The sequence below is a fragment of the Myotis myotis genome, unplaced genomic scaffold (assembly GCF_014108235.1).
Source record: "Myotis myotis isolate mMyoMyo1 unplaced genomic scaffold, mMyoMyo1.p scaffold_m19_p_2, whole genome shotgun sequence".
NCBI lineage: Eukaryota > Metazoa > Chordata > Mammalia > Chiroptera > Vespertilionidae > Myotis > Myotis myotis.
In genome coordinates, this window is record NW_023416324.1 from 163,321,919 (window position 1) to 163,342,982 (window position 21,064).

The 21,064-nt window shown below is 39.1% G+C and overlaps 1 protein-coding gene across 1 annotated transcript in view; it reads right to left on the minus strand.

Moving 5' to 3' along the window:
- The window catches only part of UBXN7 (UBX domain protein 7), an 87,457-nt gene that overhangs the window by 8,354 nt on the left and 58,039 nt on the right, over positions 1-21,064 (minus strand). Inside the window, exons 7-10 of the mRNA XM_036352032.1 lie at positions 19,770-19,860; positions 18,534-18,661; positions 1,953-2,346; positions 1,752-1,831 (exon numbers count right to left, since the gene is read on the minus strand). Of these exons, the coding sequence (XP_036207925.1) occupies positions 1,752-1,831; positions 1,953-2,346; positions 18,534-18,661; positions 19,770-19,860 (693 nt within the window). The remainder of the gene's footprint in view (positions 1-1,751; positions 1,832-1,952; positions 2,347-18,533; positions 18,662-19,769; positions 19,861-21,064) is intronic.

Here is a 21,064-nt window from a genome sequence, read left to right on the forward strand (position 1 = left end):
AATTACATATACTATACCATTCATTTTAAAAAGATAATTTTTATATGTTTTCATTGGTTTTACAGAGACAGGGAAATGGAGATAGAAACATTGATGAGAGAAAAACATCGACTGGCTGCCTCCTACAGGCCTCCGACCTGGGATCAAGCCCAAAACCTAGGCATGTGCCCTGACCAGGAATCGAACTGGCGACCTCTTAGTGTTTGGGCCAATACTCAATCACTGAGCCAACCAGCCAGGTAATATAACATTTTTTTTTTTAAAAAAATATGTTTATTGATTTGAGAGCGAGAGGAAGGGAGACAGAAACATCGATAAGAGGGAAACATCAACATGGATTGGCTGCCTCCTACATGTCCCGTTGGGAATCAAGCCCACAACTCAGGCATGTGCCCTGACCGGGAATCTAACCCTGACCTCCTGGTTCATGAGTTGATGCTCAACCACTGAGTCACACTGGCCAGGCTAACATCAAGTTTTATCACATTAGATAAAATATGAAATTTAAGTTATTCTTTCAGATAACCAAAGCTTACTCTTGTGGAAGGGCCAATATAACACTTTGAATGGGGAGATAATAAACGTACATTAAGTGATACTGAAATATACAGGGTTATTACTATTTTCTCAATAACAAACCCACTATCTATTTATAAAATTATTGTCCTCAGTTTTAAACATTTGATTAGTTTTCCCTTCCATCTTATTATCGACAAAGATATGTCTTTCATTCTACCTATAGCCAATCTTGCCACTTGTGTACTAAATCTCTTCTTGCCTTCTCAGAAACCATGCCACTACCGAACATCCCTGCTTTTATAGGTATCGTCTACATCTCCCTCTCTACAGATGCTTCCCATCAGTATTTAAACATACTCAGTCTCTCCTTCAATCATTCCCCTCCCCCTCTAATTACTGCATACCCCACCCCTTTCAAGCTTCACAACCAAACTTCTCAAAAAGAGTTCCATCCACTGTCTCACCTCACATTCCCTTCCAAATATGAGACCTGGGAAACAGTCTGGGTATCAGCACCAGCAGCCAGATCCGACTTGCATTCCAGGCACACAGTCTTCAAGAACACTCTCTCTCTCTCACCACAGAAAACAGCCAGGTAAAAATACCTGACCCAAAGGGGATTCATTCACAGGTATCGGATAAAAAGATGGAAGGGACTCAAAAAGCTAGTCAGACTCATTCTCTTTTCCAGGAGTTAAAAACAACAGGAAAGGTCCATGAGCTGTGAACTTTAGAGGAAAAGCCCCTCAGCATTACTATGACATGGACCACGTACTATGACATGGACCATGTATGCACTCAGAGGTGAACAAAAGCCACCAGTAATACAGAGAGAAGAATGGTATGAAGCAGAGAATTACAACGGGGAAACTAAACAGGCCCGAGGATAGAAAAACAAAAAACAACTGCCTTGGTTCTTAACTATTTTGTAGGTCTAGCTACAAGAAAGCCAGAAGCCCCATTATAGTCTTCACTCCTCTTTTCCGGGTAATAATTTCCAGTTGGAAAATGAAATGCAGCCATGGAATAGAACAGCCTTGTCTGGAACAGACCCTATGTGACTTGTCTAACATAATTCAGGAAGGAAATATACTAATTAGAATTCAGATTAACCTGTTAAATTTCCTTAGAGGTCAGACTGAATACCTAACACTTATTTCAAAGAACAAGCCAATTACACCAATTAATTAGTTTCTCTCCTTTAAGCCAGCACTTAAATTAGATATACTTACTAGCAATTTAGCTTGCTCTGGAAGAGTGATTTGTTCCCTTTTTCCATCTGGATACCGCAACATCAGCTGTGCTTTTGGTCCTGGGGTTAAAAAATATATATATACAGGAGTTTAAGATGGAAGACTAATTAAAACAAATAAATATACATTCCTTCAGTAATATTCAAGTTTCAAGTAAAGAAGGTCCAGAACATAACTCACCATTTACATCTATGCCCTCCACTATTCCATCTGATTTTTCAGGTGACATCTCCAATATTTCTGAATCCATGACTGACAATCCTTGGTGGTTTGTTGTTGTTACAGGCTCAGTTCTGGGTGGGGGCTCAGTTAGCAGCCTTCTGTTTTCCTCTTTTCTATGCCCCAAATCTTTATGGGGAGACTTTCTGGACTTGGCAAGATTCTCTATCTCCTCTTCTTCATCAGAGCCGCAAACGGATATAAATTCCTCACTGCCAGAAAAAAGTTCAGATTCAGACTCTTCATCTGAGCGGCTATCCTGTTTTGTCTGTGATGAATCAAAATGTGTCTCTTGCAAGGAGGCTCTGATGGCAGCTTCTAGCTGGCTGTCTTCACTTGCATCTATAAGACTCTCCTGCAAGACGCAGTCATAAAACACGGGTGGAAAGAGAAAGAAAACAGTTAAACCAAAAAATAGTCAAGCCAGACAAGGCACAAGAAATATGACAGTCAGCTTGCCATTATTATTCTCTACTACTAGTAAATGTATCTCTTCTACTAAATTTTCAGCTAGTTGAAGGCAACACTTTGTCTTACACAGACAAGTTGGAATGGATAGTTTAAAAACAAAAATAAAAACTGTCATACCACCTGGCATAATGATGTTGCAAGCATAGGGAAATTTTTTACATCAAAATGAATAAAATTAAGAAAACAGTATACTGACTACCCAGAAAAAGACAAGAATTAAGGTTTTATATAAAAAGCAAAAACACTAGTCTTTAACATGACTATACACTGAATGGCCAGATTATTATGACCGGCCAGATTATTATGACCATCCCATCAGTACTTCGTTGGGCCACCTTTTTTGCCTTCAATAGTGCGGCGATTCTTCTTGGCATTGACCCCTCAAAGATATTGAAAGGTGATGCGAGGAATCTGACACCATGCCTGATGAATAGCACTGTCCAGTTCTGTGAGATTTGATGGTTGTGGAACCAGCTGCCTGATGGCTCTTTTAACTTCGTCCCACAAATGCTCAACTGGATTGAGATCTGGTGATTGTGGGGGCCACCTAAGCAAGGTAAAGTCTCCCTCATGTTCTTGAAACCACTCCTACACAATACGAGCACATGGCATGGCACATTGTCTTGTTGGAAGAAGCCATCTCCATTGGGATACGCTATCAACATGATAGGATGAACTTGATCAGCAACGATACTTAGGTATGTTGTGCTATTCAGACGTTTAAAATGGTCTGGCCCTCTAGCAACTTCAGCGCGAAATTATAGCTAATTTGCTTACAAACATCAGGTGGTCATAATAATCTGGCCACTCAGTGTATAAAGAAGCATTATCTACCTTGCTCACCATTATATTCTTCAATTAGCATTGTTTTGCCACACAGAATATCAATAAACAATTCAGTAATTATCGTTTTGCAAAAAGAACTAACAGATCTCTAACATTCAAAACAAAATACCATACAATAAATTGGGAAAAACCACAACTATTATTTTCCCCAGCTTAACACATTGTATGCGGGAAACGTATTTATACGTTTTACGTTGACTGGTAGTAGAGCGCGGGACATGTATTAATACGTTTTTTACAGACTAGCGGTAGAATGCGGGTAACCTATAAATACGTTTATTTTTATACTTTTTATTGCTCTAAAGGGATACTAACATGCAGATATACGAATTCCAAAGGACAAAATTTGGGTCTCTAACACATACAATGGTGAATTATGTATGTACTTCCAGATATAACGGTAATCAATCTATTCATATTCAACTGCAAAAATGGCCCGTGCCACCTGTTAGCGCGCGATAAAAACTACCTGCAAACAATGTGTTAATTACAATAAGACTTTCATTGTGATGATGAGAAATGCAAATTAACTAGTTTTTCTTTTGGTAAAGTTCTAATGCCACAGATTTCACTAAACTTATTCAGTCACAAAATATGGGTTATTTGCCAAAGCAATTTTGACAAAGAAGAAAAAAACTGAAGGTGTCACACTCCCTGATTTCAAACTGTTTTCCAAAGCTATAGTACTTAAACAGTATCGTACTGGCATAAAAAGACACACAGAACAAGGGAACAGCATAGAGAGCCCAGAGATAAACCCATGCTTATATGGTCAATTAATCTACAACAAAGGAGGCAAGAATATACAAGGGGGAAAAGACAGTCTCTTCAATAAATGATACTGGGGAAAGTAGATATTCACATGCAAGAAAATGAAACTAGACCACTTTCTTATACCATATACAAGAATAAATTCAAAATGGATGAAAAACTTAAATGTAAGACCTGATATATCAGATAAGGGGTTAATATCCAAAATATATAAGGAATTCATACAACTCAACATCAAAAACACAAATAATCCAATAAAAAATGAGCAGAGGACCTGAACAGACAGACATCTCTCCAAAGACATACAGATGGCCAATAGACACATGAAAAGATGCTCAACACCCTATATAATAAAGAGGTAATATGCAAATTAACCCTCACACCCTCACAATATGGCTGCCTACAACCAGCCTGGCAGAGGGGTTAGTGAGGGACGACCAAATGACTGAACAAGCAGGCTGCGTGGGGCGACCAGGCCAGTAGGGGGGTTAGTGAGGGATGACCGAACGACTGAACAAGCAGGCTGTGTGGGGCAACCAGGCTGGCAGGGGGGGCAGTGAGGGGCGGACTAGGCCAGTAGAGGGGGCAGTTGGGGGTGACCAGGCCAACAGGGAGGGCAGTTAGGGGCGACCAGGCAGGCAGGCAGGTGAGTGATTAGGAGCCAGCAGTCCAGGATTGTGAGAGGGATGTCCGACTGCCGGGATCAGGCCTAAACCGGCAGTCAGACATCCCCCAAGAGGGCCCACATTGGAGAGGGTGCAGGCTGGGCTGAGGGGAACCCCTTCCCCATCCCCCCCTCCCCCGTGCACGAATTTCGTTCACCGGGCCTCTAGTCACTAAATCATTAGGGAAGTGTAAATCAAAACCACAAAGATTATTACTTTACAATTGTCAGAATCCTATATGAGAGGGATATGCTAATTAGCTAAAAATATGCTAATTAGCCACGACTGGATACACTAGTCACAATCAGCATGCAAATTGACCATCACTCCCACACAATAAGAGGGATATGCTAATTAGCCCTGGTATGCTAATTAGTCATGACCAGTATGCATATTGACCATCACTCCAACACACAAGATGGCCACCCCCATGTGGCCACAAGATGGCCTGCAGGGGAGGGCAGTTGTGGGCTATCAGGCCAGCAGGGGAGGGCAGTTGGGGGCAACCAGGCCTGCAGGGGAGGGCAGTTGGGGGTGAGCAGGCCTGCAGGGGAGGGCAATTAGGGGTGACCAAGCCAGCAGGGGAGGGCAGTTAGAAGCAATTGGGCCGGCAGGGGAGCAGTTAGGCATCGATCAGGCTGGCAGGCAGAAGCGGTTAGGGGCAATCAGGCAGGCAGGCGGCCAAGTGTTTGGGAGCCAGCAGTCCAGATTGGAGAGGGTGCAGGCTTGGCTGAGGAACACACACACACACACACACACACACACACACACACACGCACACATGCACACCAGTGCACGAATTTCATGCACCAGGCCTCTAGTGCTATTATAAAAAAAGACAATAATAAAGAACAAGTGTTGGTAAGGATGTGGAGAAAAGGGAACCCTCCCGTGCATTGTTGGTGGGGTTATAAACTAGTGCACTTACTATAAAACAGTCTGGCGATTTCTAAAAAAAAATTAAAAATAGAACTACCATGTGACCCAGCAATTCCACTTCTGGGTTTTCCTCTAATGAAAACAGAAAATACTAATTAGAAAAAATATATGCAATATATACAATGATAGCCAAACCCCACCAACTGCAGCACTGTTCACAATAAAAGTAAGCAGAAACAAACTCATAAATACGGAGAACAAACTGATGTTTGCTAAAGGGAAATTGGGTGAGAGGATGAGCATAAAGAGAGAAGATTAAGAAGTACAAACTTCCAGTTATAAACTAAATCATAGGTATGTAATATACGGCATAGGGCATGTAGTCAATAATATTTTAATAACTTTGTATGGTGACAGTTAGTAGATTTATTGTGGTGATCACTTCATAAGGTATATAAATGTTGAATAGGTATGCTGTATACCTGAAACTAACAATATATGTGAACTATAATTTAAAAAAATTTTAGATATAGTCAAAGTTTTAAAATAATAAAAACTAAACCAAAAAAAGCACTGTTTGGGTGGAAATTATTTAGATTCTAACTCAAACAAAACTATACAAAAAATAAAATCTGTAAGATAACCAAAGTTGACCACTGGGTATTTCATGATGTCAAAAATTATTAATTTTTAAAGTGTGTGTTAATGGTATTGTGATTTTTTTAATGTATTTTTATTGATTTCAGAGAGGAAGGGAGAGGGAGCGAGTGATAAAAACATCAGTGATGAGAGAATCATTGATTGGCTGCCTCCTGCACACCCTCTACTGGGGATTGAGCCCATAACCTGGGCATGTGCCCTTGACTGGAATCCTTCAGTCCGCAGGCTGACGCTCTATCCACTGAACCAAACCAGCTAGGGCTTGTGATTGTTTTTTTTTTTAAAAAAAGCCTTTGTCTATAGAGAACAGGCTGACAGCTGTCAGAGGGGAGGAGACTGGGTCATGGGACTGGGCGAAAATGGTGAAGGGATTAAGAAACAATGAATTCTAAGATTTACTGCAAAATAATGTGAATAAGACGGGATACAGTAAAACAAGACTGGACACTTGTTGAAAATTACTGAAATTAGTTAATGGATACATAGTTCAAGAAATTCCTTGTACTTTTGAATATCCTTAAAAATTTCCACAATAAAAGGGTAAAAAAAAAAAAGGGCTGTTAACAAAAAAACTAAAGGAATCTCATTTTGGCTTTCAGTATCTGCCAATAATATAGCAAAAAATAAAGTTAAGGCTAAGTTATCACCCCCCCACCCCCTCAAAAAGAGTAAGTACATGTGCCCATATGACCTGCAATGGCTTAGGTAGACTGCAGTTTTATGACAATGACATTGCACAGCACATAGCTTGATTTTAAAGATTGTCACCATGGCAATTGCTGGCTTTCTACTCAATATCCATTCTCTTTAGTCCTTACTTACAGAAGCCTAATAATGTGCATAAAAGAAAACATATCAAGCTAAAAATGTCCATTTACCAGTTTCCCTTGTAGCTAGAAAAAGCTTGTAGTATGGAGCAAAAGCACAACTTACAGAGAAAGTATAGAACTAACTGCCTATATTAGGAAAAAATGGTCTCAATTAATTCCCTGTTTCTATATTAAATTTTTAAAAAGTACCTACATAGAATAAGAAAATAATATGAAACCCAACTACACAGAAGGAAAAAGAGAAAAGATGGAAATCAATCAATGACCTAGAAAACAAGAAAAATTCAATGAAACCAAAAGCTTTTAAATTAATAAAATTGTCAGGGAAAAAAGAAGCCACAAATTACTATAACAGGATTGACAGAGGGCCCATCACTACAGACACTGCAGTCATTAAAGGAATTAAAAGGAAATATAATAAATAAATTGAAGACAATATATCTGACACCTTTGGTAAAATGGACAAATCCTTAGAAGACACAACCTAATAAAGCTCATTAAAGAATAGATACCTAAGCAGTCCTATATCTATTAATTAAATTGAATATGTAGTTTGTAACTTCCCACAAAGAAAACTCTAGGCTCAGGTAGTTTCACTAGTGAATGTCATCAAATATTAAGGAAGAAATAACATCAATTTTACACAAACTTCCAGGAAACATAATGGGAGAAAACACTTCTCAATTCATTGTAAGGCTAGCATTAAGTTGATATTATAACCAGACAAAGATATGACAAGGAAAACAAAACAATCACACAAAAAACTACAAACAACATCTCTCACAAACAGAGACACAAAAATTCTTGACAGAAATATATTAAAAAATAATGCATCATAATCAGGTGGGTTTTAGCACAGTAATGAAAGGTTGGATTACCATTAAAAAACCAACCAATGGAATTCACTAAAAATAGAAATCCGTATGCTCATCTCAATAGATGTGACAAAACTATGACAAAATTCCCTTATATAAAAACTCAGCAAACTAGGATTAGAAGGAAACTTCCTCAACCTGATAAAGTGTATCTACAAGAGCTCTAGCTAGTTTGGCTCAGTGGATAGAGCATCTGCCTATGGATTGAAGGGGGTACCAGGTTCAATTCCGGTCAAGGGCACATACTCGTGTTGCAGGCTCTATCCCCAGTGGGGGGCAGGCCGGAGGCAGCCTATCCATGATTCTCTCTCATCATTGATGTTTCTATCTCTCTCTCCCTCTCCCTTCCTCTCTGAAATTATTAAAAACATATATTTTTAAAAAGTTTCCACTCTACAAGAAACATATAGCTAGTATCAAAAAATTTTTTTAATCCTCACCTGAGAATATATTTCCATTGATTTTTTTTTTTTTTTAGAGAAAGTGGAAGAGAGAGGGAAAGACAGTGAGAAATATCAGTGTAAGAGAAACACATCAATTGGCATGTAACCAGACCAGGGCCAGGGAGGAGCTGCAACTGAGGTACATGCCCTTGACTGGAATCAAACCTGGACCCTTCAGTCTGCAGGCCAATGCTCTATCCACTGAGCCAAAATGGCTAGGGCACTAGCATCAAATTTAATGGTGAAAGACAACTTCCCCCTAATGCTAGAAACAAGGATCTCTAATCTCTTTCTACTTTTAACTTTGTACTGGAAGTCCTAAGAAAAAATAAATAAAAGGCAAGAGATTGACTAGGAAGACATAAAATAAGTCTATTTGTGGACAACATGACTATTTCTATAGAAAATTCAAAGCAATCTACAAAAAAGCTATTAGAGCTAATTAATGAGTTTAGCAAGATTGCAGGCTACAAGCTCATAATATAAAAACTATATAATATTGCTAAGAAAAATTTAAAGCTTAAATAAATGAGATATACTATATGCCATGTTCACGGATCTGCAGACTCAATATTGTTAGGATGTAAATTCTCTCCAAAATGATCCATAGAGCCAATGCAATTCCAATCAAAGTCCTAGTACCTTTCTTTGTAGAAAGTGACAAGCTGGTTCTAAAACTTATATGCAAAAGACCTGAACAAAACAACTACAAAGATGGAGGACTTAACTATGACATTTCAAGACTTACAAAGGTACAATAATCATTAAGACTGAAATACTGGTGTAAAGAAAGATTTATCGGGAGGAAAAATGGCGACCAGCAGGAAGGCAGGGAGGGAGAAAGTGTGAGAGCGCCAAGGAAGTGATAGAGGAGTGTGTGGACGTGTGTAGTGTGTGTGTATGAGCTAGGGACAGTTAGATTCTGCAGGTCTTTTAAGGGGCTGCTAAACCGGGCAGTCTGAGGCTGCGGAGTCCTTCTCCCTGCGCGGACACTCCTGGGCGGCCAGGACAGGCATAGCGACCATGCCATCTTGGGAAACAGAGCTGCTTGAGACTAGGATCCTGGCCTCAGCACCACCCAGTCTGATCTCAGACGCATACCAGGACCCTGCAGCCACTGGGGACAGAGACCTGTGACCACAGCTACAGACCTGCGGACACCAAAAGTTCAGAAATCCCTGCAGCAGATCCGTGAGTAACAGAGCCCATCCCCCCTTCCCGCAGGCTCTCGGGCAGCGCCAGAGTAACTAACTGATAGACCCACCCCTTGCCTGGGCCTCAGCGCTGCAGGAACTTTGGCCTGGAAGTGCGCGAGCACCTTGGAACTGATCCCGCGTAGGGCCGGGTTTAGGAGTCCTGGGCTGGGAGCAAATGCTCGAACACAGGGAACTGATCATACGCCCACTGCCGGCTTCGGAGCCCTGAGCTGGGAGCAATCGCGCGAAAACCAGGAACTGGTCCTGCTCGCATTGCCTGCTCCAGGAGCCCAGGGCTGGGAGCAAACGCGCAAACACCGGGAACTGATCCTACGCGCACTGCCGGCTTCGGAGCCCTGGGCTGGGAGCAATCGCGCCAACACCGGGAATTTGTCCCGCGTAGCACAGGCCCAGGGACCCCGATTCTCTGGGCAGGAGGCAGCACCAAGCACCAGTGACTTGACTGTGTTTCTTATCACCTGCGCCTGTGATCCTGATTCCCTGTGCATTCATACTAAGAGCCAGTGACTCCAATTCCGGGTGCAAGGGCACACAGGGACCCTGATTCTCAAGGCCAGGTCCTGCGAAGCAACAGAGACTCTGATACTGGATTCCTGGGGAACTCTGACTCTTGGCGCACACTAGGGGGCTCTGGTTTTCAACACGCTCCAGGGGGGTCTCTGTTTCAGCACAGTGCAGGCAGGGTCCCTGATTCTAAGGGCGCGTACGAGGCCACACTGAGCGCTGGCAACACTGACTCTGAGCGAGCCTGGTTCCCACCAACCCACAACAACCACATATCTTAGTGTCAGAGCTCTTCAGTGACACTAGGGTGGTGGGAGGCTCCCACTACACACGGCCCAGGCCCACGCAACTCGACGTTTGAACCATCGGGAGATAATCAGAATGAAAAGACGACACAACACCCAGAGGAAAGACAATGAGGAGTCGCCAAGAAAGGAAATTAATGAAGTTGAAGCATGCAACATGACAGAAAAAGAATTCAGAATAATGGTTGTACAATTCATTCACCGGATGGATGAGAAAATCAACAACCTATGCAAGAATCAGGAAGAAATGAAAAGTGATATAGCTACAATCAAAAACACCATGGAAAGTTTCAACAGCAGACTAGAAGAAGCAGAGGACCGAATTAGTGAGTTAGAAGATAAGGCAGAGAAACAAGCTCAATCTGAACAGCAACTGGAGAAAAAAATTAAAAAGCAGGAGGAGAGCCTAAGGGAGCTTCGGGACAACATGAAACGAAGTAACATACGCATAATAGGGCTGCAAGAAGGACAAGAAGAGCAGCACGGATCAGAAAATCTATTTGAAGAAATAATGTCAGAAAACATCCCAGATATGGGGAAGAAAAAAGTTACACAAGTACAGAGAGTCCCAGGCAAGATGAACCCCAAAAGACCCACACCAAGACACGTCATAATAACGATGGCAAATGTACAAGACAAAGAGAGAATCTTAAAGGCTGCAAGAGAGAAACAGAGAGTTACCTACAAAGGATTCCCCCATCAGATTATCAAATGATTTCTCAACAGAAACACATCAGGCCAGAAAAGAATGGACAGAAATTTACAAAGTGATGCAAAGCAAAGGACTGAATCCAAGAATACTCTATCCAGCAAGGCTATCATTCAAAATTAAAGGGGAAATAAGAAGCTTCACAGACAAAAAAAGGCTAAGGGAGTTTATCACCACCAAGCCAGCAATGCAAGAAATGCTAAAGGGACTGGTGTAAAAAGGAGAAATAAAAAGCCCAGAAAGAAAACAGCCACAAAAAAATAGAAATGGCTACAAACAAGTACCTTTCAATAATAACTTTAAACGTAAATGGACTAAATGGTCCAATCAAAAGACATCGAGTGGCTGAATGGATAAAAAAACATGATCCATGTATTTGCTGTCTACAAGAGACCCACCTCATTAGAAGGGACTCACACAGACTGAAAGTGAAGGGATGGAAAAATATCTTTCAGGCAAATGGAAATGAAAAAAAACGCTGGGGTAGCAATACTTGTATCGGACAAAATAGACCTCAAAGTGAAGGCCATAACAAGAGATAAGGAAGGCCATTTCATAATACTAAAGGGATCAATACAACAAGAGGATATAACCCTGATAAACATATATGCACCCAATGCAGGAGAACCCACATACATAAGAAAACTCCTGGAAGATATCAGGGGAGAGATCGACAACAATACAATCATAGTAGGGGACTTTAATACACCACTGACATCACTGGATAAATCCGCTAGGCAAAAACTCAGCAAAGAAACAGCAATCCTAAATGACTCACTAGATCAGATGGACTTAATCGACATCTTCAGAACACTTCACCCCAAAGCCACAAAATACATGTTCTTCTCAAGTGCTCATGGGACATCTTCAAAAATAGACCACATATTGGGTCACAAACAAAGTCTCCCCAAATTCAAGAAGACTGAAATCATACCAAGCATCTTCGCAGACCACAATGGCATAATATTAGAAATAAACTACAATAAAAACAACTCAAAATACTCAAACACTTGGAAGCTGAATAGCATGTTATTAAATATTGATTGGGTTACCAATGAGATCAAAGAAGAAATTAAAAACATCCTGGAAACTAATGACAATGAAAACACAACAATCCAAAACCTTTGGGACACAATCAAAGCAGTCCTGAGAGGGAAGTTTATAGCTCTACAGGCCTATCTCAACAAACAAGAAAAAATGGTAGTAAATCATCTAACTCTACAACTCAAAGAATTAGAAAGAGAGTAACAAGAAAACCCCAGAGTGAGCAGAAGGAAGGAGATAATAAAGATTAGAGCAGAAATAAATGACATAGAGACCAAAAAAACAATACAGAAAATCAATGTAAAAAAGAGCTGGTTCTTTGAAAGGATAAACAAGATTGACAAACCTCTAGCCAGGCTCAACAAGAAGCAGAGAGAGAGGAACCAAATAAACAAAATCAGAAATGATAGAGGCAAAATAACAACAGATCCCACAGAAATACAAATGATTGTTAAAAAATACTATGGACAACTCTACTCCAACAAACTAGACAACCTGGAGGAAATGGACAAATTCCTAGAAAAATACAACATTCCAAAACTTAATCAGGAAGAATCTAAAAATCTCAACAGGCCAATAACTATGGAAGAAATTGAAGCAGTCACCAAAAAGCTTCCAGCAAACAAAAGCCCAGGACCAGATGGCTTCACAGGGGAGTTTTACCAAACATTCAAGGAAGAACTAAAACCTATCCTCCTCAGACTACTACAAAAAATCCAAGAGGAAGGAACACTTCCAAGCTCATTCTATGAAGCCAGCATCACCCTAATACCAAAACCAGGTAAAGACAACACAATGAAAGAGAATTACAGGCCAATATCCCTCATGAACATAGATGCCAAAATCCTCAACAAAATCTTAGCAAATTGGATCCAGCAGTACATCAGAAAGATCACACACCACGACCAAGTAGGATTTATCCCAGGGATGCAAGGATGGTACAATATCCGCAAATCAATAAACGTGATACATCACATAAACAAATTGAAAGAAAAAAACCACAGTCATATCAACTGATGCAGAAAAAGCGTTTGACAAAATTCAACACCCATTTTTGATAAAAACTCTCAGCAAGGTGGGAATTGAAGGATCATACCTCAACATAATAAAAGCCATATATGACAAACCCACAGCCAACATCATACTCAATGGACAAAAACTAACACCATTTCCCCTAAAACAGGAACAAGATAGGGATGCCCACTCTCACCACTCCTGTTCGACATAGTACTGGAAGTATTAGCCATTGCAATTAGACAAGAAGAAGAAATGAAAGGCATCCAAATTGGAAAAGAAGAAGTAAAACTGTCCTTATTTGTAGATAACATGATATTATACTTAAAAAACTCTAAAGACTCCATCAAAAAACTATTAGACTTAATAAAAGAATTCGGCAATGTAGCAGGATACAAAATTAACGCCAGAAATCAATGGCATTTCTATACACCAATAGTGAATTTGCAGAAAGAGAGACCAAAAAAGCAATCCCATTTACCATCGCACCAAAAAAATTAAGCTACCTAGGAATAAACTTAACTAAAGAGGTAAAAGACCTCTACTCAGAAAACTACAGGACGTTGAAAAAAGACATAGAGGAAGACATAAAGAGATGGAAGAACATACCATGTTCTTGGATTGGTAGAATCAACATCATTAAAATGTCCATACTGCCCAAAGCAATCTATAAATTCAACGCACTTCCCATTAAAATACCAGTGGCATATTTCAGACCTAGAACGAACTCTCCAAAAATTCATCTGGAATAAAAAACGACCCCGAATAGCTGCAGCGATCCTGAGAAAGAACAAAGTAGGTGGGATCTCAATACCAGATATCAAGCTGTATTACAAAGCCACTGTTCTCAAAACTGCCTGGTACTGGCACAAGAACAGACATATAGATCAATGGAATAGAATAGAGAGCCCAGAAATCAGCCCCAACCAATACGCTCAATTAATATTTGACAAAGGAGGCAAGAACATACAATGGAGTCAAGATAGTCTCTTCAATAAATGGTGTTGGGAAAATTGGACAGATACATGCAAGAAAATGAAACTAGACCACCAACTTACACCGTACACAAAAATAAACTCAAAATGGATAAAGGACTTAAATATACGACGGGAAACCATAAAAATACTAGAAGAATCCAAAGGCAACAAAATCTCAGACATATGCCGAAGCAGTTTCTTCACCGATACAGATCATAGGGCATCGGAAACTAAAGAGAAAATAAACAAATGGGACTACATCAAAATAAAAAGTTTCTGCACAGCAAAAGAAACCATCAACTCAACAACACAACAAGAAAGCCCACTACATGGGAGAACATATTTGCCAATGCTATCACTGATAAGGGTTTAACCTCCAACATTTATAGGGAACTCATACAACTCAACAAAAGGAAGATAAACAATCCAATCAGCCCTGATCGGTTTGGCTCAGTGGATAGAGCGTAGGCCTGCGGACTGAGGGGTCCCGGGTTCAATTCCGGTCAAGGGCATGTACCTTGGTTGCAGGCACATCCCCAATAGGAGGTGTGCAGGAGGCAGCTGATTGATGTTTCTCTCTCATTGATGTTTCAAACTCTCTATCCCTCTCCCATCCTCTCTGTAAAAAATCAATAAAATATATTTAAAAAAAAACAAAAAACAATCCAATCAAAAAATGGGCAAAGGACCTAAATAGACACCTTTTAAAAGAGGACATTCAGAAAGCCAAGAGACATATGAAAACATGCTCAAAGTCGCTAATCATCCGAGAGATGCAAATCAAGACAACAATGAGGTACCATCTCACACCTGTCAGAATGGCTATCATCAACAATTCAACAAACGACAAGTGCTGGAGAGGATGTGGAGAAGAAGGAACACTTGTGCACTGCTGGTGGGAATGCAGACTGGTGCAGCCACTATGGAAGACAGTATGGAATTTCCTCAAAAAACTAAAAATGGAACTCCCATTTGACCCTGTGATCCCACTTCTAGGAATATATCCCAGGAAACCAGAAACACCAATCAGAAAGGATATATGCACCCCTATGTTCATAGCAGCACAATTCACCATAGCTAAGATCCGGAAACAGCCTAAGTGCCCATCTGTAGATGAATGGATTAGAAAACTGTGGTACACCTACACAATGGAATACTATGCTGCTGTAAAAAAGAAGGAACTCTTACTATTTGCAACAGCATGGATGGAACTGGAGAGCATTATGCTAAGTGAAATAAGCCAGTCAATGAAGGAAAAATACCACATGATCTAACTCATTTATGGATAATAAAGACCATTATAAACTTATGAACAAAAATAGATACAGAGGCAGAGCTGCCTCAAACAGACTGTCAAACTACAGCAGGAAGGCCGGGGAGGGTGGGGGGGCAGGAGAGGGGTGGGTAAGAGATCAACCGAAGGACTTGTATGCATGCATATAAGCATAACCAATGGACATAAGACACTGGGGGGTAGGGGAGGCCAGGGGATTGTCAAGGGCGGGGGGGGGGGGGGGGGGAAGGAGACATATGTAATACTCTTTGTAATACTTTAAGCAATAAAATAAATTAATTAATTAATTAAATTAAATGTTTAAAAGTAATCACTGTAAAAAAAAAAAAAGAAAAAGAAAGATATATCAATCACAGGGAAGAATAGAGACCATAAACCAAACATATATGATCAATTTTTGATAAGGGTTCAAAGGCAATTCAATGGGGAAAGGATAACCTTTCCACAAATGATGTTGCAACAAGTGCATAGCTATGTGCAAACAACCAAAAAACCCTAACTAGACCCTACCCTAACACCATATATAAGAATTAATTCAGCCGAGACCGGTTTGGCTCAGTGGATAGAGCATCGGCCTGCGGACTGAAAGGTCCCAGGTTCGATTCCGGTCAGGGGCATGTACCTGGGTTGCGGGCACATCCCCAGTGGGGAGTGTGCAGGAGGCAGCTGATCGATGTTTCTCTCTCATCGATGTTTCTAACTCTCTATCTCTCTCCCTTTCTCTCTGTAAAAAATCAATAAAAATATATTAAAAAAAAAAAAAAAAAAAAAAAGAATTAATTCAAAGAGGATCACTGACTTAAGAGCTAAAAATATATTTTAAAAAAATTATCACATAAGACAAAAAGCATAGAATATAAGTTGATAAATTGGATTTCATCAGTAATTTAAAATTTGCTCTTCAAAAAACACTATTATGAAACGAATAAGTAAGTAACACACTGGGAGAAAATTATCTATAAACTCTATATATAGACTATAAAAAGAACCCTTATAGACCTGGCCAGTTGGTTGGAGCATGGTCCCATACACCAAAAGGCTGTGGGTTCAATGGCACATACCTATATTACAGTTTTGATCCCTGGTTGGGGTGCATACAGGAGGCAACTGATTGATGTTTCTCTCTCCTTTCCCCTCTCTAAAATTAGTAAAACACATGAGGATAAAAAAAGAAAGAACGCTTATAATTAAGATGACATGCAACCCAATAAAAAACAAGACAGAGACCTGAATTGACACTTCATCAAGAGATAGCAAAAAAGCACATGAAAAGATACTCATATCAAAATTTGTCAAATTTTAATTTTTAAATGTGTTCAGTTTATTGCACAGTAATTATTAAGGCTATAAAAATTTAAATATAATAAACTTAAGGCTAATTTATCACACACACAGAAAAGCAAGCAGATGTGCCCACATGACATGCAACAGCTTGGACAGATTGCAGATAACACTATATACCATGTAAGTTGATTTTAAAGAACAACAGTATGACGGACACCGCTAGTTTCCTATCTCTTATCCAGTCTTCTCTGCTTCCTTATTAACAGAGCCTCCGTTATGTTTGTGCAAGAAAATGTGCCCAGCTAAAATAAGCAAAACTCTTATCCGTGGCTGTTTACCTTTGTAACAGTCAACACCCCATTCGTCCTTGTCATGCTTGCACCTAAGAGTATAGCATCTAACTATGACCATGAGGACAAAAGCCAATAAATACTAGGGATGGATGGAGGCGGGGAATAAAAGAGGAGGAACCTGGTTCCTTGATAACATTACAAAGTCAATCCCTAGCTGCTTGCTTCTGGACTTCTTGCTGAGAAAAGTAGATGTCTTCCTCGTTTAAGCCATTATTTGTTGATGCTTCTCTTGCACACAGTTGATCAAAATTTATAATAATCAAATAATTTAGTATAGTAAGTAGAGTCTTAGGTACTAAGTGACCCAAATCATCCCTATGTATTTGTCCAATTTTTATGGTCCCACTATTTTCCATTAAGTCCCTTAATTTTTATAAGAGAGCTGGTAAAGTTGTAAATTCAATTTATGTTGAAATTCAGCAACTCACAAACTCAGGCTCTGGTTTTTTACAATATCAGCCTTATGACTGCAAAAGATAAGAAACTCTCTTAGGACAATTATAGAAACTCTGGATTTTTTAATGCCTTAAAAAAGAATCATAGGTAAGTAAAACTTCTCTTAACAATGAAAAAAACCAAACAAATAGTCTATAGATAAAAGTGAAACAATGTTTTAGTTCTGCTCTGTTGTGTCTGAATAATTGGGGGGAGGGGGATTCTATACCCCCTCTTTGCAAGTATCCATATAGTCTTTTATTAAATGGGTACTTTATTCTATGTGATTAGTTAAGTAACTTTCATCACTGCATGATATGGACTATTAAAGTCTTATCTTCTAAAACTAATTTTATCCTGACAATCAAACCCTAACAGCTCCTACAACCAATGTGAAATTCTGATATCTTTGTAGGTCTATGATTTCCAATTAATATTTAGACCAATTATCAACTAGGTCTGCCTAATAATAGTGTATTATAGAAAATAAGTATAGAAGTAATCTCAAGGTGGGCTAGAGAGCCAGGTCCTAAAGCTATATAACTAGTAATAATGACCACCTATACCATGAGAGTTTTCTAGCAAAAATACCATTATTTTTTTTTACTGCTGCTTAGACCTGGCAATGCTGCCTTTAAAAGAAGTGGATTTCTCCATCATCGGGGCTTGCTAAATCAGTTCCCCTCCTCACTGCTACATATTCATATTGCTTACTTCTAAACCCAGGTATCCTAACTGCAAGGGAGACTGGGAATATGAATCGTATGATTTTACTGAGAAGACAGAATCCACATGTGGGAAATTATCAAAATATAAGAAGGGCATCTAAGATGTTGTAGAGCCACAAATTATAACTGTCCAATACTTACATGAATATCTTTAAGATCTTAACTTCAAACATTTTACACAAGACATCTATATACAGTTACATTTAATTGCCCATTATCACTTCTTATTTATACTTACTGAACGGGCACATTTTTTGGGGGGACTGCTAGAAAGTCCATCCAGTTGCCCATGTTCACCCAGAAATCCCGTCACTTGGTCCAAGAAAGAAGATACGTCTAACTGGTGCCACTCTACTAGCTTCTGACCTAAAAATTAAAAAACGTGATATATAAATATAATAAAATCAACATGCCTTCTCAACATTCTCATTAAGTATTTTTTTGGCATTTGCATAATTAAAATTTTAGGAACACATATTCCCACTGTTAGGACTCAGAGCAATATAGTCCTTAATGGCCATTTGTAAGCTTCCTGCCACAGGAAAACAAAGACCAAAAACTTGTCCAAGCTTCCCGCCTCAGGAGGACAAAGACCAGAAAAATTTGCTGGACACCAGGAATCAGACTATATAAGGAATTAAAACTGTCCTAAAAAACGCCTGATCGCATATCCACATTCCAAGCCCACCAACTCAGCCCACACACACTGACGACAAGAGCTTCCCACCAGTGACTGCATATAACAATGAAACTCCAGCTCCTGGGGCAGACATCATCACCCAATATCACCTTGGCTCAGTGCTATGCAGCCCTTCCCTTTGGATATCCCTTCCCCCACCCCTTTTCTTAAATAAATTCAATTTTTCTTTATCCACCATCTGAGATGGCTATTTAGCCTGCCCAAGTACCACCATGTTAACCTTTCACCCACCCTTCACCAGTTTAAATTACATAGCGTTTTCATAACCCAAAGAATTCATCAATTATAGCCAGCCTAGAATTCCTAGCCAACTGGCAACTTCTTTATCTGCTAATATCATTTATTGGCATTTAGAAAGAAGAGATTCAAACGAAGCAAAATCTTGATAAAAATTCATTAATAATAAAACCAGTTCTACCCTCCGCTTCTCTGGTGGGATTACAACCAGTACCTGAACAATCTTAATATTTTAATAACAGAAAACCCAAGGGGATCCCTTAAAATATGACAAGATAAAATATTAGTTTTAGAAAGTACAGAGCTGCACAAATATAAAAAACATTAATCTCCCCAAATTGTCAGAAACAGACTGACTCCCTAACACATTTTAATAGATGTTTAAATAAGTCTAAAGGACATGAATAAAAACCCTTCACCTAAATTATTACAAAGAATTCTGAAACTGAATCCAGTCAAATATTAAAGATCAAATATTTAGGTAATTGAAAAATGTCATATGTCAATTGCTGTAAGCTGATATAAAATAAATATTACCTGTCCGTGGATCCAAGATGGAAACATAGGGGAAATCCCCTAGCTTATAAAATTGTATGTATCTCTGACCTTCCTCACTGTCATGATAAACCTGTTAAATCATTGATATAAAAAAAAGTCAACCTCTAAAAAAGTATCAACTGTATCCTTGTTATATACCAACAACAATTCTCCAAATACACCTTTAGTATATGTTAGGATTCAATTCCTACATTAAAGAGAAAAATGAAGGTAATCTGGTGTGAACTACCTCAACTTCCTGTCCTCAGTCCCTGTGGAAACATGTATCAATCCGCTTTTCCTCCCTTTCCAATTCAGAAGAGATATTGCTCTTTCTGATCAAGTTATCTGTCCACCTATATTATTCCAAAATCTATCATACACATCTTAATAAGTCACTACATATTGAGATGATAAGCTTGGCTAACACAGTGCTAGTCAAAGAGAATCTCAACCAATAGTTGCGGAAGAGCCCAGCTGGTGGGGCTCGGCAGTTGAGTGTTGACCCAGAGCTAACAGATCACTGATTCAATTACCCGATAGGGCACATGCCCGGGTTGTGGGCTCTATCCCCAGTAGGGGGTGTGCAGGAGGCAGCCAAACGATGATGCTCCTCTCTCATTGATGTTTCTATCTCTCTACCCCTCTCCCTTCCACTCTCTCTTAAAAAAAAAAAAAAAAAATCAATAAAAACATATTAAAAAAAATAGTTGTAGAAGAAAAGTTTACCATTCAGAAAAAATACTGAATTTAGGGGACCTGTAAAACATGAATGAATAAATTAATAACATTAACAACATATCTTATAGTGGAAAAAATTAAGTTCATTCAGATGTTTTTATTTTCTATAATTTTTCATAAAAAAATAAAAAATTTGAACAAGATTATCTAACCTTAGCTTGATAATTTATATAAAAAGAAAACAGAATCAGCAAGATTAAGTGACAATACTAAGAAATATACATAAAAAGTATAAAACTCAAGCTAAAATCCAAATCTTAGTCAAATGTTTTTCCATTACTCAAGATCTTCTACATTCACACTGTCAATTATAACAACCACTACATGTGCTATTGAAGTACTTGAAACATGGCTGGTCTGAACTGAGCAGTTCTGTACGTATAAAATATACACACATCACATCTTGGAGACTTCACACATACACACACAAAAATCAAAACATCTCATTAAGATTTTAATATTAGTTTGATATTAGATATATTGACTTTAAGACATTAAAATTAATTTCACCTGTTTCTCTGGACCTTTTAAAATGTAGCTACTAGAGCATTTTT